Source organism: Rhinolophus hipposideros (assembly GCF_964194185.1).
Source record: "Rhinolophus hipposideros genome assembly, chromosome: 21".
NCBI lineage: Eukaryota > Metazoa > Chordata > Mammalia > Chiroptera > Rhinolophidae > Rhinolophus > Rhinolophus hipposideros.
Window position 1 is genome coordinate 18,118,695 of NC_138067.1, and position 22,600 is coordinate 18,141,294.

At 42.1% G+C, this 22,600-nt stretch overlaps 1 protein-coding gene across 1 annotated transcript in view; it reads left to right on the plus strand.

The window, feature by feature from the left end:
* CDH1 (cadherin 1) overlaps window positions 1-22,600 on the plus strand; it is a 69,449-nt gene that overhangs the window by 43,010 nt on the left and 3,839 nt on the right. Inside the window, exons 3-15 of the mRNA XM_081031583.1 lie at window positions 696-928; window positions 4,793-4,936; window positions 5,064-5,219; window positions 5,985-6,129; window positions 7,726-7,901; window positions 8,140-8,268; window positions 9,888-10,067; window positions 11,369-11,613; window positions 14,951-15,096; window positions 17,934-18,158; window positions 18,497-18,727; window positions 20,583-20,713; window positions 22,133-22,276. Of these exons, the coding sequence (XP_080887709.1) occupies window positions 696-928; window positions 4,793-4,936; window positions 5,064-5,219; window positions 5,985-6,129; window positions 7,726-7,901; window positions 8,140-8,268; window positions 9,888-10,067; window positions 11,369-11,613; window positions 14,951-15,096; window positions 17,934-18,158; window positions 18,497-18,727; window positions 20,583-20,713; window positions 22,133-22,276 (2,285 nt within the window). The remainder of the gene's footprint in view (window positions 1-695; window positions 929-4,792; window positions 4,937-5,063; window positions 5,220-5,984; window positions 6,130-7,725; window positions 7,902-8,139; window positions 8,269-9,887; window positions 10,068-11,368; window positions 11,614-14,950; window positions 15,097-17,933; window positions 18,159-18,496; window positions 18,728-20,582; window positions 20,714-22,132; window positions 22,277-22,600) is intronic.

The following is a 22,600-nucleotide window of genomic DNA, read 5'->3' on the forward strand; positions in this document are numbered from 1 at the left end:
ACCCAAGTAGTTTTTAAATTTTTATTTAACAAACTTTAATACAGTATTTGTTATGTACCAGGCATTGTTCTATGTATCTTAAAACAACCCTAGTAGATAGTGGCCATTGTTGCCTTCTTTCAACAGATGGGTAGACTGAGAGATTAAATAACTTACCTAATAAGCAGAGCTGGGACTTGAACCCAGGGAGTCTGGTCCAGGGTCCATACTCTTAACCATTATGTCATGCTGGCTCTTTCTTATTATCTACCACTGTGTATTGAAATGTAGCCCATCCATAGCATGACATTGTACCTTGGTCTCTAACTTTTGGACTCAATAGGTATTCTGTCTCAGTTATTTTAGGAGTCCATTTTCATATTGTCAAGAGCCATCTGAAAAGGAGAGGCCTCTTTTTGTTGTTATTAAAAAGAAGTTACTTTCTAGACAGGTTACTGTTTTCACTTTACAGGTGAAAAGGAGGGGGAAAACTCAGAGCACAATTAACAGTTGCCCTATAATTGTGAAGAACATAATGATAAATCAACTCCTTTTATATCTTTGCTGTTCTGTCACCAGACTATGGTTTGTTTTGCTTGTGCTTGTTTTGTGTGAGTCAGGTTTTTCGTGGGAGAGCCCAGTTTGATTTTTAGAGAAGGAATGTTCTTGTTTTTCATTTGCCCAATTTCCTAATCACTGTGATTTATGCCCTGCAGTGAGTTTTGAAGGATGCACTGGTCAACCAAGGGCAATCTATGTTTCTGACGACACCAAATTCAAAGTGAGCACGGATGGTGTGCTTACAGTCAAACGGCCTGTACAACTTCATAATCCGGAGATCAGTTTTCTTGTTCACGCCTGGGACTCCAGCCGCAGGAAGCTGTCCACCAAAGTGACGCTGAAGGCAGCAGTGCCCAATCACCACCATCGCCACCATCATCATCATCATGTATGTTGCAGTGTTTCTGGGAAGTTCACTAATATTTTAGTCTGTTTCTAATCCAGGTTTCTTTACTTGGCACCATTCACATTTGGGGCTGGATAATTTTTTGTTGTGGCGCTCTCCTGTGTACTATGTGATGTTTAGCAGCATTCCTCCTCTTAACCTACTAGATGCTAGTAGCACTCTTCCAATCGTGACAACTAAAAATGTCTCCAGACACTGCCAAATGTCTCCAGAATAACCCGCAGCTGGCAACCATTTGTCTAAACTAATGCTTGCTGGGAATTTTTTTTGTTGGGTGGAGAGGGAGCAGGTGGAATGACGGCAAGATATTACCTTTATTTCTGTGGCTAGTATAGAATAGTGGGTAAGGACCCGGATTCTGTCCGGGATTGAATCCCAGTGCTGCCATTTACAGCCTGAGTAACCTTGGGGGAGTGATTTAATCGGCCTATGCTTGAATTTCCTTATCTGTAAAATGGATGTAATAATGACTACATGAATTGATACATGGGAAATGTTAGAACTATGCTAGGCCTATAATAAATACTGTTAACTGTTCTTATTCACTTCCTAGAAGAAGAATGAGCAAGAGGTCAATTATCTGATCATTATTGATCTTTGCGTGTCTAGTGGAGAGGGTCTTGGCAAAGAAGCAGAAGAATCAGTGGGAAGCTTTTGCCCCATTGGATTGTAATCTTCATAAGATCCTTCCCCCTAATATTCTCATTGCGTGACCCTTGGTCCGGCATGTACAAGGAGGCCAGACAATAATCAATGGACAAATGGATGGACTGGCCATGAATGGAAAGATGTGTGTCTGCCCAGGTTCTTGGCAAGAATGTCTCTGGGAATTGTTATCCAAAGCCAAATGCCTTTGCCAGTTTCTAAACTGCTCCCATGGTGGTTCCTTCCAAAATGTCTCTCTGGGGAGCCATTCTAGTTGCACCCTGTTGGTGCTTTGGAAATGTGGAGTTGGTCCTAAGTGGCACGGCCTTTCAGGCTGGTTCCTGTCTTTCTCCCCGAAGACTCCCGAGATTACGGGAACTTACTACCTGATAGACTGAATTTTTCTCCCTGATATAATTGGACAGACCAAGACAGTAAGCAACTTAGTAGAACTGTATTAACACAGCTCCCTGTCTCAAGTCTCCAACTGATTCTGTCATTCATGTAAGTTCAGCATGGTGACTTCTTGCTGGGCAACTATGCATGGAAGCCTCTTATAGCCAAAGACAGTTTTGAGCTTGCTTTTTCAACTTTCCCCTCCTACCTTTGCCTTCGCTTCTATGTCTGCTAAATTGTGATTAGGTTCAAATACATATTATAGAAAACTACAAATTCCAGTGGTTTATGCAAAATACAGCATTCCTCTGTCAAGGAAATCCAAGAGTAAGTTGTGGTCAATATGGAGTCCCCACAATCTTCAGGAGCCCAGGTCCCTCCTTTCCTCTCTGTTCTGTCAGCCTCAGCGCATAGTTTCAATCCTCAGGGATAGCTCTTGATCCAAGATGGTTGTTAGAGCTCCAGTAATCAGATCTATATTCTAGGTGATAAGAAGGAGAAAGGGAGGAAGCACAAAAGTGTATCACTTAGTTGTCTGGCCGTCTTTGTAGAATTCTCAAGCAACACTTCTGCTTACATCTTATTGGCTAGAACATGGCCTCATGGTCACTCCTAGCTGCAGGTGTAATATAGGAAATATAGGCTTTTACTTGGGCACATTGCTGGATAATATATATATATATATATATATATCGGGGGTGCCAAAAAAATTTATACAAGTGGACACTTTGGTCAACATTGCTCAAGCAGTAGTTCGCTGTAATCAGAAGTGTCTGGACACTTATGGGAACCGCTTTGAGCACCTCTTGCAATTGCAGACGTCAAACGTGACTTGTATTTATCTTTTGTTATCAGTATATATTGAGTATTACAATTTTAATACAATTTTCCTTTCTTAAAATGTGTATCCATATGTATATACAATGTATATACATATATATGTATTACATATATCTATGTAATGCGCGCACACACACACACAGGGTGCCATATATATATGGAGAGAGAGAGAGAGAGAGAGAGATATTTGTTTTGTTTTTAAATAAGAAAAGAAGAATGTTTATTGAGTAACAGGTGACAACTCTGCCACAGCTGATTTGAGGTTCACTTTGCTTTATGTCTCGTTCAAGGGATCCTCGTGGAGCCAGGTGGCCCTGCATTAGGGGTGACAATCTTACCTCCCTTTTAATTCATGTAAGAATAGGTCTTATATGTATATCAAAACATCAGGTTGTATACCTTAAAGGTATACAATTTTTATTTGTCAGTTATACCCCAATAAAGCTGGGGAAAAATAAGAACAGATCTAACTTTCCAGTTCTTTCTTTGATTTTGTTTGGGTGGGTTTTCTGAGTCTGGTGTATCCTTTTTTTCTGAGGGATGGTTCCATGTTCAGTATGTTTAGGTACAGTTTCCTTTAATTTCGCACATGAAGATATTAATGTTATGTTTTGCCAGCACATTGTTCATCATTCTTTACTATCATTACCTGAAAAGATTCTGCAATCCTGATGTTAGCTAGGCACCTTCTTTGTCTTCCTCTTTAGTGGGGCACATGAATCTATATTCACTCATCAGTGCCTGTTTGCCATCGTGGCTGTGCAAGGTGGTTGTTTTTAGGCATAGGTTATGGTGCTGGCAGTCAGTTTAATACTTGTTCCTTTGTCGGGACAGACAAGTTAAGTAATCTGCCCAGGAGATGTGGTGCCATGGTGACGATTCAAGATCAGAGCCTGCATTGGCCCAGGCAGGACTGCTTCTCTAGGAGATTCAATGTGAGGATGCAGAGGATGAGAGAGAGAGAGAGAGAGAGAGTGTGTGTGTGTGTGTGTGTATGTGAGAGAGAGACAGAGAGAGAGACAGAGAGAGAGACGGAGACAGACAGAGACAGACAGAGACAAAGAGACAGACACAGGCTGTGTGCGTGACCAGTGTTCAGGATTGGGAAGGATTTTGTGATATCTGGTCACGTCTCATGTCTATCTTAATGCATTTTGAGTCAAATTTTAAAAGCCAGGAAATCGGGCTTGACTCACACTTGGCTGGCATATTGTGATCAGTGACTGTGTAGGGGGTGGGAGATGGAATTGTCCTCTGGCACCGTTACCGTGCTACCACTAATCACTTTAAAACACTTAAACAATTTGAAAGATCTTTTCCTTCCATCTTCAAATATTTTATTTCCCTGTGTGTGCAGAATGCTATCATCACACATGAAAACTGTTTAATGCAAGTCTCAAACGGCGTTTTTGGTTCCCATCCCAATAGCTCCGGTTAGAACAAATGGAAACCATGTAGGTATAATGACACCATGAGATTAAGGGATTTGTATTGATCGCAAAGTATCTCTTAGTCCCAGTTCCTAAAACTTACTCATTTTAGCTGTTCATTCCACTTTGGGGACCTATAACCCCAGGAAAAACATAAAAGAAAATTAAAATACCTGAATGTCCATTTTTGAATAAGCCCTGATAGGAAATCATTGGAGTATAATGTTCTATTAAAAATGACAAGTGTAATATGTAGGCTTGAAATAACTTGTAAAGTAATATCAAACCCACAATCCTATAATGTATGTATAATGCTTACTTGAACTCTGGACATGAAGAAGGATCAAAAGAGAACACCTTTATTAGATGGCAGAGGGGTTCATTAGGTATGGTTTTGGCTGTTAATTTTGTTATTAAGTTAAAACTATATACTGCCCTCAGAATCTAGAGATGCTGACTGGATAGGTTGGACTTTTCAGCCTGTGTTCTCTCTCCTGAATTATCTTATTTGGTTCTTCATCTCCTCTCCCTTCAGGACTCTTTCCCTGGAACCCAGACGGAAGTGCTCACATTTCCCGACTCCCACCATGGTCTCCGAAGACAGAAGAGAGACTGGGTTATTCCTCCTATCAGCTGCCCAGAAAATGAAAAAGGCCCATTTCCCAAAAATCTGGTTCAGGTAGAGAAGGATATTCTCTATTTCTTAAGGAGGAATTTGGCAGAGAAGGACCAAGGAGAGAGGGGGAAAGAGATCCAGTGAAAGGATCCTTCCTTGCTAATTCTGTTTCTTTCTATTTTGTCTTAAGATCAAATCTAACAGGGACAAAGAAACACAGGTTTTCTACAGCATCACTGGCCAAGGAGCTGACACGCCCCCTGTTGGTGTCTTTATTATTGAAAGAGAAACAGGATGGCTAAAGGTGACGGAACCTCTGGATAGAGAAGCAATTGCCAAGTACATTGTGAGTATCTCTTAGAAGGTTATTGTTGTTAAGGTTCCATGCTTCCAAAATTTTTTGGTCAACTCATATTGGATCCCTAGGTCTGATGATCTGGACAGATAAAGAGCTTAATTTGACACCTCTTGGCCTGTTAATAAGGATAATTGATAGAAGAACCTGGAAAAATTGGGGTTGTTAAGTTTTTCCTTGTTAGGAATAAAGAAGGACAAGTCCTTATGCATCATGCGTAAGTCTAGACCCAAGATATCATCCTATTCTTGGGGCTAAAAATACCTGACCCAAAGGAAGAGGCCAGTGGCGATGTAGGGGAGCAAAATCCATTTCTGGGCCTTGGCAGCAGTGTGAGCTTAGGGAAGCTGGGAGGCAATGCATTGATGCCAAATGCAGGAAAATCTGGAGAAGACATGACTGGAGCGGCCAGAGCAAATTTTACCCTGCTTGGAATAAGTCAAGTGTTTTATGCTTCCACCTTTAGCTCCTAGGCCTGGCTCCCCAGCCCTGTGTGGGGAATGGAAACTCTGAACTGGTGGGTATGTTCTCCAGCCCATGGGTCTTCACATGTCATGATCTCAATCCGTGTCATGATCTCATTGAGGCAGTAGCATGTGTGTGAGAAGAGGTCTCTGCTCTGAGTGTCCATAGACTTGAGCATCAGAGAGTGGGAAAGGTGGGGGTAGCCTGGTGAAGCCCACTCTGCTCTGGTCAGACCACTTCTCCCACCTCTTCTTCCTCATAGCCCAAGTAACCCTCACTTGGCTCTTGTAGCTCTACTCTCATGCTGTGTCTTCGAATGGGAATGCAATTGAAGACCCGATGGAGATTGTTATCACAGTGACAGATCAGAATGACAATAAGCCGGTGTTCACCCAGGAGGTCTTTGAGGGATCTGTCATGGAAGGTGCTCTTCCAGGTATGTCCAAAGACCAGGAGCCGAATACCCAGAAAGACGCTTAGATTCTTTGGACCTCAGATTGTTGGGGTTTCCGTTTGAGGTCAGGCTGTTCATGTGGATAGAACTTCGTTGGATGCTTGTGTGGGGGGGGTGTGTGTGTGTGCATTGTGCACGTGTAACACTGTACCTGCAGAAACATGTATACAATAGGAACAATTTAAAAACAACCTTCCCCTATAGTCAGTAATGTTGTAAAGATCATGTAAGGTGCCACATGGGCACTGGACTTATCAGGGGGACCACTTCATAGATGGTGTAGATGCCTGAGCACTGTGCTGTACACCTGAAGCTGAAGTAGAATTATATTGAATGTCAACTATAATTAAATATATATATATTTATAGATATAGATATAGATATAGATATAGATATAGATATAGATATAGATATAGTCACGGGATGTAAAGTACAGCATAGGGAATATAGTCAGCGTAGGTACTGTAATAGCTATGTACGATGTCAGATGGGGTAGTAGACTTGGGGTGGTTATTACTTTGTGAGGGGTATAAATGTCTAATCATTATGTTGTTTTGTACACCTGAAACTAATATAAAAAATAATAAAATTTTAAAAAATAAAGTAATTGAGAGAGAAAAGATAACAACAATCAACCCTCTGCGATTAGTAAACAGATCCTTGCCCGTAGTTTAAGGCCCTCGTACAGTCCTTCCTGATCACACTTTTTCTCTTCCCCATAGAGGTAGACACTGCCCTGAACTTTGTGGTAATCATTCCCTTGTTTTTATTGATCTTTCACAGTGTGTGTATTTATCCCGATGCAATATCTTGTTCGTTTTGCCTACTTTTCTACATCGTGACAAACTGTTTTCCAAGGTGGTCAAACCAATTATACATATACCAGCAATGTGTTATATATATCCTGGAATTGTTAGACTTTAGCTTTGGCCAATGTGTAATTATATCTCAATACAATTTAAAATTGCATTTCTCTTGATTGTTAATGAGCTAAGCATCTTATCATATGTTTGCTGGCCATTTGGGTTTCTTCTTTACTACTTGTCTATTCAAGTCTTTTGACCTTTTTTTCTGTTGGGCTATTTGTCCTTTTCCTATAAACTCTTAGAGTTATTTAGATGTTCTGGGAGCTAGTACTTTGTCATCACATATGTTATAAAATATGTTTTTCTACCTTGAAGGCGGTGATATCAAATAACCCATTCTCTCAGGTGAAACTCTGACTGAGAAGCCAATTGTGGAAATCTCTGGGGTTTTTCCTATTTTTCAGAGTATTCGTTCAGTATAAGAGCCACAGCAAAATGTTTCACTTTAAGGTTATTTATTCCCCATATCCCCCCCCCCCCACCCCAATACCTGGAAAAGCTGAATTCTTGGAATATCACTCCTCTGGTGGAAGGCTTTCTTCTTCCTGTAGCACTTTGGTAAGAAATTTGGAAATTAGCAACCACAGGAGCTGTGACTTGGCATTGTCCCCAGGGCCCTGCCTTTAACACTCTGGGCAGAGTTGAGCTGAGCAGTATGACCAGACCCTAAAGTCCAGCTTGACTGAATCTTCCTCTCCTTCGATGCTTCCAGGAACGTCTGTGATGCAGGTCACAGCCACAGACGCGGATGACGAAGTGAACACCTACAATGCCGCCATTGTTTATAAGATCCTTTCCCAAGAGCCTATGGAGCCTGATAAGGAAATGTTCGTTATCAACCCGGACACAGGAGTCATCAGCGTGCTCACCACTGGGCTGGACCGTGAGGTCAGGGGGAAAGACATCCAGAGAGTGCTGCGGGCAAACCCACGTTAGCTAAATTCACGGACAGTGCAAAACTCTGCTGGGGCCAGTTACCACTTGTCTGGTGATTGTCTGGACTTTGCATCTAAACATCTGTCCGAAGCCTTTGTGTCAGGCAGGCAGGCATGTTTCTGTGCTGTGGGCGGGGCGGGGCCTGATGTAGCTGCTGGTCTTAACCTGGGTGTGTCCGCCCTTTCTGCAGAGTGTTGCCATGTATACCCTGGTGGTTCAAGCTGCTGACCTTCAAGGTTTTGGCTTAACCACGACTGCAGAAGCTGTGATCACCATCACCGACATCAACGACAACCCTCCCATCTTCAACCCGACCACGGTAATTCTGCACCTCCGTAAGGTCCTCTGTTGCTTCACAACTGCTCATGCTGAAGCCTTTGAAAACTTTCTCCAGACTAGTGAACTTTAAGAAGCAAGCAGATTTGGGTGGCAGTTGTCTTTGTCTGGAGCCTTCTGGCAAAATGTTGTGAAGTTGCAGAAAAACTCCTACTGAATCCATGTCCCCGTATTGTGCATCTCGGTAGCAAATCTTATCAGGGCCTATTTATGCATTGAACAAACATTTTCTGAGTTGATGCCAAGCACTGTGTTAGATGCTACAGATATTATCACAAACAAGGCAGAGAAACATGCTGTTTTCATGGAGTTTATAGTCTAGTTAAGGAGATGTTAAACAACTTATACAAATTCTTGTGTGCAATTATATTAAATGCAGCCCAGGAGAAGGGACTAAGAGCCACATAGAAGAACCTTAGCTTCACTGTATTAGTTAGAAATAATCAGTTCTCTGGTTAGTAATAGAGACTAGACTCTTGGGGTTTTAACAAATAGGGTTGACCTTTTCTCTGTGTCACCAAAAGCCCAGAGGTGGGGTTGTCCACTCTGTCATTAGAGACCAAGCCTCCTCTGTCTTGCTGTCCCACCATCCTTGGTGCATGCTTTCTGTCCTCAGTGTCATCTTGTGGCCCAAGATGGCTGCTGGAGCTCCAGCCATATCTGTAGTTCCTTCAGGAAGGAGTCAAGGGCAGGGGGTGCAAAAGGCATTGCTGCTAAGTCAAGTCCTCTTATTTCTGGGAAGACCCATTTCAACAAGTTTTGTTTACATCTCATTAACAAGTGCTGTCTGTAAGGAAGACTGGAAATATTTTATTTGGGAACATTGCTGCCACCAATAGTACAGTTAGCGAAGAAGGGGAGAATGGATATTCAGCAGGCAATTAGCAGTGTCTGCCACCCTCACCTAGGCATTGTGACAGCAACATTTATAGTATGAGTTGAAAGGTTGGCAAATGTGGAATGGGAGGGTGGAAGAGTGTTCTAGGTGGAGAGATCAGTACATGCAAAATGCCCTGAATCAAGAGGAAGTTTGATGCATAGCAAGAATTGAAAAACAGTGTAGTGAACCAAATGAGGTTGGGTCCTGCAGGACCTTGTAGTCTGAGTGAAGAATTGTAGAATTTATCCTGAATGCAAGGGGATGTCATCAAATGGTTCTACGCAGAAGACTGTAATGACCAGGCTTTCATTTTATGCAAAGTATTGGTACCGTGTTTCCCCGAAAATAAGACCTAGCCGGACAATCAGCTTTAACGCATCTTTTGGAGCAAAAATCCACTGAGAATGATGGGGGATGAGGGGAGTGGTGGCTAAACCACAATACCTTACGCTTAGTAACTCAGTCAGCACCTGGGCTAGAGTGTGCTGAGGGGCTGGGAAAGCCAGGGCCTTGGGAAGCTACTTCAGGTACTCATGGAAGAGGATACTCCCAAGTACTAACTGATGTCCCGGCAGGAAGTACTCCTAATGAGTGCCACTTCCTATGAGACGCTTCTCCTCGAGAGTTGGGCTCAGAAAGGATTCCCTGAGCCCCCTGAGACCTGGTTCCACTGTTGTGTGTCAGGATGTCATGAGTGACCCATCTCTTCCCTTGCTCTGCAGTACCAGGGGCAAGTTCTTGAGAACGAGGCCTTTGTCACAATCACTACGCTTAAAGTGACTGATGCCGACCTTGTCAATACCCCAGCGTGGGAGGCTGAGTACATCGTATTGAATGACGAGGATCAATTTTTGGTCACCACAGACCCAGTAACCAACGATGGCATTTTGAAAACAGCTAAGGTTTGTATGGTGCCTGGTAAGATGCAGAAATTGATAGGTCAGTTAGCTGCCCACTGCCTTGTTCCCTGGTGTCTTCTCTGAAGATTAGCATGGCCAGCTTTCCTAGGTTCTGGTGGGGCGTTTGGGTGCAGTGACTGTAGGCTCCTGGAAGAAGTCAGGAAGCTGCTGTCCAACATCCTAAAATTAAAGAGGAAGTACCATCTGTGGGTTTGTTTGTTATTTTTTTTTTAATTGGGTAACTTTTTTCCCCAGACCCATCAGTTTCAAGTCAAGTCATTCTTCAGTCTAGTTGTGGAGGGCGCAGCTCAGCTCTAAGTCCAGTCACTGTTTTCAATCTAGTTGTGGAGGGGGGAGGGGGGCGCCGGCTGTGCAGCCCACCATCCGATAGTGGGAATCGAACTGGCAACCTTGTTGTTAAGAGCACGCGCTCTAACCAACTGAGCTAACTGGCCACCCCACCATCGTTTTAATAGGCTTTTCCCCTGAAATATTTGCCTACCCCCTATATCCGTTTTGCAAATAAAAGGAAAAAGGGTTTACTGGTCTCTGCTGTTTTGCTGGATTGTTTTAGAAGTGGTGTCCTGGAAACTTGAAAACTAAGAACTTGAGTGATTTCCTTGTTGAAGTTAGTCAGAGTTAACAGATCGCTGGATTAGCCCCAGAACTTTGACCTCCTCTGAGCAAGTGAGCAGAACCTCCGTTTAGTACATAATCTTATCTCCCACTGAACATTTAATATTAACTTTCTGTTATGATTCTATCAACAGAAGAAAGAAGCTAGTAATTGGGGTTCCTACCACACATAAGATCCTTCATAAAAGTTCCCAGTTTATTCTTACAGCACCTCTGTGAGGTAGCTTCTTTTCCTACTCACTTAGGTGTGGACACAAATTCAGAGATTCAGTTGCCCAAATCACACAGCCAGGAAATGGCCCTGCTGGGGTTTCACCTGCTGGCTGACTGATTCTGAACTCCATGTTCTTGCCACTAAACTTCCTGGCTCAGTGAGGTGGACTCTGGCTCTTCTGTCCCTCTGTTGTCGCATGGACAGCATGTCACGCAGGATGTGAACATTCTCGCCGGTCCTGACTTAATGTGCTGGTGTTTGTTAACTGAGGTCTGCCATTTGAGATTTCACGTATTAAGAGTTTGTATTCTTCTTCTCGTGGGGTTCTCAACTTGAATGCAGCACATTTGAGAACCACTGGTGTAGGGCTAACAAAGAGCAATAGTGAAGGATTTAATTTTTGTTTTCTACTAAACGTCAGATTTTTTTAAAACTCATTTTTTCTGTTCTTTAGGGCTTGGATTTTGAGGCCAAGCAGCAGTACATTCTCTATGTGGCAGTACGGAATGTGGTCCCCTTTGAGGTCGCTCTGTCCACCTCCACAGCCACCGTCACCGTAGACGTGCTGGATGTGAACGAAGCCCCCATCTTTGTGCCTCCCCAAAAGAGAGTAGAGGTATCCGAAGACTTTCCAGTAGGACTGGAAATCACATCCTATACCGCCCAGGATCCAGACACATTTATGGATCAGAAGATAACGTAAGTGTGGATTTTTCAACTGACTTGCAGCAACTGGGTATGTGTATGTGTGTGTATAAAATATTTAGTTTATAGCATTTTATCATTGTGTAAGACCTGTCTCTTAACTGGCTTTTACAAAAATGTTCTTTTTATCCCTGTTCCCCATACCTTTTCCATTCCCCCCACAGCCAGCGCAGTAGGTGTAAGTGCCTCCTCTCTGAGTTCATGTAGTATACTAGGAATGTGGTTTTAATTCACATACATGGCATTGTTTATAAGTAGCTTACTGTTTCTTCTCTTTAAACTTGAAGGCACAGCCACAGATGCTGAAAACGCATACAAACCAACAGCAACACCCCTGTGATCATGTATGATAAAGAAGATCTTAATCTTTTGAGAGCTGGATTTGACTAGGAAAAACTAGAGTACAAACCCAAACGTGACACGTGTGTCTTGTTAGTAATAGTGTGATTTTCAGAGATAATGGAAGCCTTGGCCAAGGTGCCAGCTTCCTCTTCTCAGAGAGACAGATTCCTACTTGCTAATAGCTACTTTAGAGGAACTTGTCAGAACGCTCTGAACTATTTATAAAAAATATGGAAATCCAGAGTAGAGTCATGCTTGGTAATTGAGTATGTTCTTGTTTTGGGGGGAGGGCGGTTTTTGTGTTTTAGCTTCAGTACCTAGGACTTGGGAAACTTAAAACAAACAAAAAGAGTTTAAGTGTGAGTTCAACTTCTGAAGTTACTCTGAAAAGTGCTAATTCTGTCCTGAGTGAAAAGGCTCATAAGTACCTTTAAACCACGCATGTGCACTGTATAGGATGAGCTGTGTAAAGGGTCCAGGTCGTGATCTTAGTGGTTGGAGGCATCTTTAGGCCAGGGACCATGGGGAATTTTAAAATGTAGGATCTTGGCTGATAACTCCCAAACCTTCTAATAAACATTTACTAAAAATGCAAGGACAACTCCACCTGAGGTGCTTGCTGGGATTCAATAGCATGTGCATAGCGCCACTAAAGAAATAGTTTTTGGGGAAAACAAAAGTTGAAACAGAATCTAATCAAGTCTTAGGATCTGATTTTGAAGAATGTAGGGAATGAAGAAACAAGTTAAATGTCACGAGGAAGCAGTCAGCCAAATACAGAATGTGGGAACACATGACAAATGACACAGTTTTTTCAACAAATAAATGGCAGAAGACTGGGGGTGACTGCTATAGATTAAAGAGTATTAAGAAACAAATCAATCAATTGTAATGTGTAGACTATAGTACAATATAGATTCAACAATCCAACTATAAAAGACACCTTGAGGCATTTAGAGAAATTTGAGGGTGGCTGGTTAGCTCAGTTGGTTAAAGCGTCTTGCTACTGACACCAAAGTTGCCGGTTCGATCCCCACATGGGCCACTTTGAGCTATGCCCTCCTTTAAAAAAAAAGGAAAAAAATTTGAACATAGACTTGGCATTAGACGACATTAGTAATTATTGTTTTTGTTAGGTGTGTGAGTGGCATCGTGATTAATTTTTTTTTTAAAAAAACACTTATCTATGGAAGCTATATGCTGAAGGGTTTATAGGAAAAAATCTACAATTTTTGAGATTTGCTTTAAAATATTCTGATTTTGTACATGTAGTCAATGTACTGCTCATAATCCAAAGATTCTTCTAGGTGTTCCAAAATATAAGGCCTGATAAGATGCGTTTTTAATCAAAGTTCGAAAAGATAGTGATCAGCCAAAGATGATACTGTAGGGTTTTTGTTCAGTGATAAAGCTTAGGATTGTATGGTTTTCAGGTGGGTCGATAATCTTAGCGTGCAATAGTGAAATAGTTCAAAGCCTCTCTTTGGACAAAGTCAGAGACCAAATCTTAAAGTGTGTGTAGAGGCCCTTACCCCTGGGTAAAGAGCTCTGTATGTAATTCATTGCTTTGCACTTCTAAGGACGTGAGGATGAGCCCACAGGTATCCAAAGCCCTTGCTTCCTTTCGTTTCTTTGATTCCCTTTGAGCCTTTCTAGGACCCCGATGGGCAGCACACATCTGTTTTTTATGCCTTTGTTTCCTCTGGTGGACTGTTTCTGGTACTCTTCATAAGGTGTTGCTTGGCATATTGAATTATCTTGGCATATTGAATAAAAAAAGTTTTTTGTTTTGTTTTGTTCTGTAAGACCAGAAGAAGCTGTAGCCTCTCTGACACCTACTGTTAAGTGCCAATAAGGCAACCCACCCCAAGTCACTGTACCAAACCCCATCTCCAGATGTTCATGGCGAGATGTTGATTGGCACCACCATTTGAGAACTTCTGTCCTCTTTGGGGAGCTGTTCTGAAAGAGTCTGCTTTTAAAAATGCACAAGGATCATAGTACTCATTATTTAGGCAAGAATTATCCATTTAGATGCTAAATCTATTGGATGAAATTTAGTTGGCGAACCAGGATATTCTCAAATTATCTCCCCTCAGATCATAGGTTAATTGTAAAGGGGAGGAAAGTACCTTTACTGTGAAGAAATTTAGTGGCCTCTCTTTTGTCTAAGTGAGCAAAGTGAACATCAGTAAACGAACAAACAGATGTCACGTGCCTCCTAATGAGATGCATTGAGAAGGACACATCACTTGTGTAGTGTTCTCACTCTTCTGCCCCCAAAGCATAACTGAATCTAATTATCAGGGAATAATCGGACAAACCCAAACTAAGGGGCTTGCTACAAAAAATTGGACTGCATGTTTCAAAAATGTCAGTGTCAAGAAAGTAAAGAAAGGCTAAGGAATGGTTACAAATGAATGGAAAGTAAAGAAACATCACAGCTGAGTGCCATGCATGATCCTGGATTGGATCCTGAATTGGAACAGGGATGCTATGAAGGACAGTGTTGGGAAAATGGACAACTTGAATATGTACTATATATTTAATAATAGCGTTATATTTCCTGAAATTGGAAATCAAATTGTGATTATGTAAGAGAATGCCTCTGTTCTTTGGAGATAACACATTGAAGTATTTGTGAGTAAAGGAACATGATGTCTGCAACTTATTCTCAAATGGTTCAGGAAAATAAAACATGATGTATATGCGTGTCAATCTCTGTATATCACAAAATATTAACAATGGGCGAATCTGGGTAAAGAGTACATGGATGGTCAGCATACTTTCCGGGCAACTTTTATATCAGTATGATATTTTTATAAAATGGGGAAGTTAAAAACAGGGAATTTGGAAAAAATGTTAAAACAAGAAAGTAGAGAAGTTGGTGCTACCATCAGTGAAGAGAAACTTTATAGAATCTGTTATATATATATATATATATGCTGTTGCCTGTTTCCATTCTAAGCCAGATCTTGTGCCTTTTCAGGTATCGGATTTGGAGGGACACTGCCAACTGGCTGGAGATTAATCCGGACACTGGTGCCATTTCCACTCGGGCTGAACTGGACAGGGAGGACGTTGACCATGTGAAGAACAGCACATACACAGCCCTCATTATAGCTACTGACAATGGTAAGGGCACCCTTCCCATCTGGCCTTTGCGGCCTTACCTAGCTTGCTTCCTTGTTCGCTACCCTTCTTTTGGAGGCATGAGTTCATGTTTTCTCTTTTATTCTAAACAAAAGCATTCTCATTGTCAAAAATGCAAATAATCAGGAGTTCCTTTTCATCACTCCCTCTCTATCTATACTCAAATCTCCCTCCTTCCCAATGGGAGCCAGACTGCCTGGCTTTAGATCCTAGGACCAAAGCTTAATACCTGTGTGACCTTGGACTTACTACCTAATAGTTTATGTTCCTCAGTTCCTTTATCTGACAAAATGCTAATAACCCGTCACAATCAAATGAGTTAATTTATTTAAAAAATACCTAGCAGAGTGCCTGCTACATAGTACATGCTCTATAAGGACTATCATTGTTTTTATTATTGTCATTATCCTCGTTCTTAGTGAAGTTTGGCTCCTTCCAGACTATTTCTGTGTATTTGAATACATTTATGTGCATGTAGAAATATAGTTTATTTTAAAACCAGTATCTGGTTTATAGCCTATTTCTGTTTTTATTAAAAACATGTATCTTATACTTGTTGTTTTAAGTTAAAACAATTATTTTTTACTTGACTATATGTCTTTAAGACACACAGATCTACCATGGCACATAATAGATCTGCAGGCATACCTTGGAGATATTGTGGGTTCAGTTCTAGACCAGTGCAATAAAGTGACTTGTAATCATTTTGCTGGTGGAGGGTCTTGCTCTCTATTTGTAAAAAATGCAACATCTGTGAAGCTCAATAAAGTGCAGCGCAATAAAATGAGGTGTGCTTGTACCATTTGTCAGTAAAATGATGTTATCTGGATATTGCATAATTTAATCACTGACAATTACAAGACCTCTGGGGTGTTTTTAGTTCTTCATTATTTATGTGAGTGATAAGTAAACATCCTTGTATACATGCCTCAATGTGCAACTGTTTCCCTTGGATAGATATTCAGGCGCAGAATTACCCTGTTTCCCCGAAAATAAGACAGAGCTGGACAATCAGCTCTAATGCGTCTTTTGGAGCAAAAATTAATATAAGACCCAGTATTATACTATATTATACCCGGTCTTATATGACATTATATCATATAAGACCCGGTCTTATATTATACTAAAATAAGACCGGGTCTTATATTAATTTTTGCTCCAAAAGACGCATTAGAGCTGATTGTCCGGCTAGGTCTTATTTTTGGGGAAACACTGTACTGCTAAAGAGACCTGCTAACTTCTCGTGATTAAATTCGCTTTCTCTTTCTCATTCCCCAACCTCCCGAGGTAGTAATTCCAGACTTGACAATCTGGAAAGCAAAGGACAAGGCAATTAAGGCCTTGATGGGGTTCTATGATGCTTTTGTGTAAAGGGAAAGCTAACCCATTTCTTCAGCTGCCGTTCCACACTGGCCAGCTATCTCTGGCTACGTGGAATTCCCTAGCCTGGCCTGAGACAAACTGAGGAAATAATACCCAGCCAAGGTAGATAAACTTTCTGTAAAGGGCCAGAAAATAAATATTTTAGCCTCTGTTGTAGGCCATATAGTCTCTGTTGCCATTGTAGTCTAGAAGCAGCTATAGACAATCTATGAAGGAATGAGTATAGCTGTGACCCTGATTTATCCAGAAGGCCTTAGTTTGCTGCCCTCTCACCTAATAATAGCTAAGGTGTGGTTGTTCTGAACAATTCCTTCAAGGGCTACTTTGTGCATGACTCAGTACTTCCTGACGTAGGTCTTAAAAGAGAATGAAGTTTCATCAGAAAATCTCTTTAAAAAAATTTAAATGACAACTGCTCATTGTTAAAACAAGAAAATTCACATGATAAGGTAAAAAATCCATCCATGGATGAATACTAGATAAAAAAATGTGGTATATACACACAATGGAATATTATTCCAGCCTTAAAAAGGAAGGAAATCTTGTCACATGTTACGACATGAACAAACAGTGAGGACGTTATACTAATTGAAATTAGCCAGTCACAAAAAGAAAAATGCTGTATGATTCTACTAACATGAGGTATTAGTCAATTTCATGGAAAGTAGAATGGTGGTTACCAAGAACTGGAGGGGGAAATGGGGAATTGTTTCATGGATGTAGAGTTTCAGTTTTGCATGGTAAAAAAGTTCTGGAGAGCTGTTTCACAACAATATGAATATACTAACACCATTGAACTGTACACTTAAAAAGATGGTAAATTTTATGCCTTTGTTTTAACCACACAGGAAAAAAAGACAAAAAAAAAAATATCACTACAGGCTTGCCACCCAGGTATAACTATTTACAAGTTTGAGATATAGTCCTCTGGGTTTTCCCCCCTATAATATACTAATATTGATGATAACGAAGATTCCTTGAGTACCTACATTTTCTGCTACCATATGCTAGGTGCTGCATCAGGATGTAAAAGAAATGCAAACAGAAATGTGTATGAACTTCCAAATCTATTTTGAAAAGCAACTTGCAGCAAGTTTTAAAGGCTTAACCCTTTGATAATGACCTTAAAGCCACAGAAGTTCAGAAAAGGGAGAACTGGTGGGGGTAACGAGGACTCTTGGAGTGGCGAAAATTTAATGGATGAATAAAGATAAATGAAGAAGAGGAAGGAGGGTACCCTTGGTGTGAAGAATAACTTGAATAATTATTATGAAAATGGGGAATATGCCTATTAGAGACTTGCCCAACCAGGAGTGCCGGTACCTTGGGATTGGCAGGATAGGCACCAGCACAGGCTTTGGGTTCAGCCTGATGGGAGGCAGCAGGGATTCATCATTGTTTCCGAGCTGTGGTAGTTTCTACGTCTTTTCTCTTAGGTTCTCCACTTGCTACGGGAACAGGAACGCTTCTCCTGATCCTCTCCGATGTGAATGACAACGCCCCTGTACCAGAACCTCGAAGCATGGACTTCTGCCAGAGGAATCCACAGCCTCATATCATCAACATCATTGATCCAGACCTTCCCCCCAACACATCTCCCTTCACAGCAGAGCTAACACACGGGGCAAGTGTCAACTGGACCATTGAGTACAATGACGCAGGTGGGAATTTGAGTCTTATTTCCGAAACTATGCTCTGATCCTCGTGCTTTCCTGACCCCGGCCTCTGCCTTCTCTTTTGAAATTCTCTTCTCAATTTCCAGATGACACCCCTTTCATTGGATTCTTGTTCCCTTGTCCCCTTTGCATTTGAGGCATTCCACCAGAGGTCCCTTTTCTTCTACCTGACTCTGTAACATACTGCCCAGTAATCTTTAACCCAAACACCTCTGTTCTCCTTACTCAGCTTTGGAATGTCTTTGGTACATTAATAATCTTATTCTATAAAAAACCCTTTTTTCCCCCCCGGTCCCATCATCTACTTTTGTTCCTTTTTCTAGAACATGAATCTATCACTTTGAAGCCAAGGAAAACCTTAGAGTTGGGTGACTACAAAATAAATCTCAAGCTCGCAGATAACCAGAACAAAGACCAGGTGACCACCTTAGACATCTTTGTGTGTGACTGTGAAGGGGCCGTCAACAGCTGTAAGAGGACCGTGGCTTATGCCGAAGCCGGATTGCAGGTCCCTGCCATTCTGGGGATTCTTGGAGGCATCCTTGCTTTGCTAAGTAAGTATGGTTGCGAGTGTTTCGGCGTTTGAGTTCTAACATGGGGGTGGTTTATCTCTTACTGAACATTTCAGAGGTAAGTGGTCCAAGACTGAAAGGCAACACAACACGTTCCATTAAATTCTTTCAGTCCCTCAAGATGGTGCTTCTCAAGCTCAAGCATATACAAATCACCTGGGCCTCTTTTTAATATGAGAATTTTGATCCAGTACATCAGGGGTGCGGCCTCAGATTCCAAATTTCTAACAAGCTCCCAGCAGGATGTTGCAGGTCCTTGGATCAGCTCAGGGCAGCAAGGCCTTAGGGTGCTGTCCTCATCAGTGTGGTCAGAGTCAGTCAGCTTACCACCCCACCCCCACCTCCACACTCCATCCTGGAGGAGGGATGATAGAGGAAGTGGAAGGCACATATCACCTTCACTCACATCCCACTGGCCAAACAGATCTCACCTGGAAGTTCCCACCCTAACTGGGTGACCATGTGCCCGATTAAGTCTTGGCAGAGGGTAGGGGTGAAGTGTGGGGTGAACAGTGAGTATCAACTGAAAGGACGAAGGGGGAAAATGACAGTGAGGAGAATTTGGCGGTTTCTGCCATAGTCCTTACAATTGTTATCACCTGAGCCCACCAATGGTTGCCACAGATGCTTGTTATGGTTTCTAAAACCTGGCAATGGCAAATCAATTAGAAAGCCTTCAAAGATAATGTATAATAAAGGTGGTCTAGGCCATAAATGCCTTCGCAGTCAGAAGAGAGGGTTATTAATTGAGTCTCAAGAAAGGTTTGGTGAAAGATGTAGGATGGTTGGGGAATCCTACCTAGGTTGATGGAATCCAGGGAGGCAGAGGGGCATTTGTGAGGGTTCCCACACTCGTGAGAGCACAGAGGGAGGAAGGCTTGACTGCACTGTAGAGCAGCGAGGAGACCAACCTGGCTGGAGTCAAAGAAAGTTCTTAGAGGGAGCAGTGAGACCAACTCTGGGCTTTCATTTAGACTCGGCACAGGTGCTATTGATTCTGCTGCTGCTGCTTCGACAGGTTCGAGGAGGTTATACTTTTACCTTCAGGAAATGCCTACAGTACGTCCTGTTGGCTCCTGCCCTCTGCTGTCTGTGTCCTCTTAAAATTGAGAAGGAAGACAAGCGTTGTTTAGAATTCAGTGAGTTTTCAAGAACTTTGTTCCTCCAGGATTTGGGATTAAGTTAGTTCACCTTCCTGTCTTAGGGGTGGTAACACATGCCCTACTTATTTCCCCTTTACTTACTTCAGCCCACTTACTTCCTCATCAAATTCTATTTGAATGGGCTAGTCTGCTTTGGGGACAGTGGTCACTGACTAGTACTTTCATTCTAAGGGAAATATTAAAGATTGTAGTTATGCTTAAAATAGTGACTTTTTAGTAATACCATTACCTAAATTTGTTATGGGTATATTTCATTAAACACAGGGGCCGAGAACGACATTTCGGCATATTCAAATGTGGAACAACATTTAAAACAGAAGCAGTGCCAGGATTCAGATTTCCAGCTTCTTATTCCTTATGGGCAAACATAGAACTTACACTTCTAAAGAATGCTCTAGAGAGGTCCCAGCATGCTCCTGCCTGTACCATTTCCACTGCCTGGAACATGGTCCCTCAGATTTTAGGAAAATGACTGATTGGTTTGAGATCAAGGCATGAATTAGATGTGAATTCATATGTAATTGCCCACTCTGTGGTCCTGCGTATGTTACCTTCATGACCATGTGTGCTGTCTAACAGCCATCTGTCTGGTACGCAAGGCAGTTGTGTCCTGTGATACCTGCTCATGGCTTTCTTGACCTTTGGCTCTCACCGCTGTCTCTTCCTCTCTCCAGTCCTGATTCTGCTGCTTCTGCTGTTTATTCGGAGAAAACGGGTGGTCAAAGAGCCCTTACTGCCCCCAGAAGATGACACCAGGGACAACGTTTATTACTACGATGAAGAAGGAGGGGGCGAAGAGGACCAGGTGGGCTTGAAAAACTGTAGTAAAAAGCTTAATCGCAATCTCTTTATTTGGAAGAAGTAATGGTTAGAAGGCAGACTTTTGAAATAGCTGTGTCACTTTGTCTATTATCGTTTTGTGGTTTTTTTTAAAAGATTTTATTGGGGAAGGGGAACAGCACTTTATTGGGGAACAGTGTGTACTTCCAGGACTTTTTTCCAAGTCAAGTTGTTGTCCTTTCAATCTTAGTTGTGGAGGGTGCCATTCAGCTTCAAGTTGTTGTCCTTTCGGTCTTAGTTGTGGAGGGCGCAGCTCAGCTCCAGGTCTAATTGAGGTCCAGTCGCCAGTTGCTAATTGCAGGGGGCGTAGCCACCATCTCTTGTGGGACTCGGAGAATCAAACTGGCAATCTTGTGGTTGAGAGGACGCGCTCCAACCAACTGAGCCATCTGGCCAACTGAGCCATCTGGGAGGCAGCTCAGCTCAAGGTGCTATGTTCAATCTTTAGTTGCAGGGGGCGCTGCCCACCATCCCTTGCGGGACTCAAGGAATCAAACTGGCAACCTTGTGGTTGAGAGCCCACTGGCCCATGTGGGAATCGAACCAGCAGCCTTTGGAGTTAGGAGCACGGAGTTCCAACCGCCTGAACCACCAGGCCGGCCCCTGTCTATTATCTTTTTAAAGCCTTACCCAAGACCATCGGCATTATTATTGGCCACCCTCCTTAGTACAACAACACTGCTGACATTTATTGATTGCTTACTATTCTGCACTCAGATGACTGAGCAGAGGCACAGAGCAGTTAAGCAACTTGCCCAAAGTCACACAGCTAGGAAGTATTAGAACCAGCTGGTCTGATTCCAGAGCTAACTCTCCTTATCGCTAGTTACAGGACATGAACTTCATTCAAATTATCTTTGACATAAAGCAGTGGATCTGTTTAAATATTTTGGTTCCCTTGAGTTATTTTAGCTCTGCTAAACTATTTTTGCTTTTTGTAGATGTTACATATTTAGGCCTTCTTTAGTTTTCCTGATTTGGAGATGGTCTTAACTTGCCTTACCATGGAGTTTTCCAGAGAAGTTTTGAAAGTCTGTGTATTTAGAAAGGGAAGCATAGGACCCATCACAGAATTCTGAGAAGATGAGAAGGGAGTGAGTATTTGCTGCGGAGTAATCTAATAATCACGCCCTCTGGAAAGTTAGTAAGGTACAACAGTCTACATTTGCATACCCATAGTGTTCCTCACAATCCTTTTATGCGGTGTTTCCTTCCAGGGCTGTTTGAAAGACTCTCAGGTTGGAAGCTATCGTTTCAGATTATACTGGCATTTGCTTGTAAATATGACACAGTTGGCAGTTAAGGCATTATCCAATACCATAATCGTAAACTAAATCGAAGCCCTGTTTCACACTTTGCTCTACCTGTACCTTTTCCTCCAAAGGACTTTGACTTGAGCCAGTTGCACAGGGGCCTGGACGCTAGGCCCGAAGTCACACGCAATGACGTGGCACCAACCCTCATGAGTGTGCCCCAGTATCGGCCCCGCCCTGCCAATCCTGATGAAATTGGAAACTTTATCGATGAAGTAAGTAAACAAAGTCAAAAACCAAGGAGCAACTCATCTCTAAACTTATAAAGGAGCAGTTGTGTCGAAAGTCAGAAAGAATCTAGATTCTTTCCTTTACCATATTTTCACCTTGCATGATCCCTGAACCCCATTTTTTTTTCAATTTGTGTCTCATCAGAATTTCAGAACTAATAGCATTGTGAATTGGTCTTATATGCAAAGTCTGTATGGTAAAACCAAGAATTGCTTGAAAGGATTTAATAGACCTAGAAATGAAACTCAGGAGGTTCAAAGTAGATCCAGTTTGATTTCTCTAATGGGTCTCTTTCCCCCTGCCTGCCA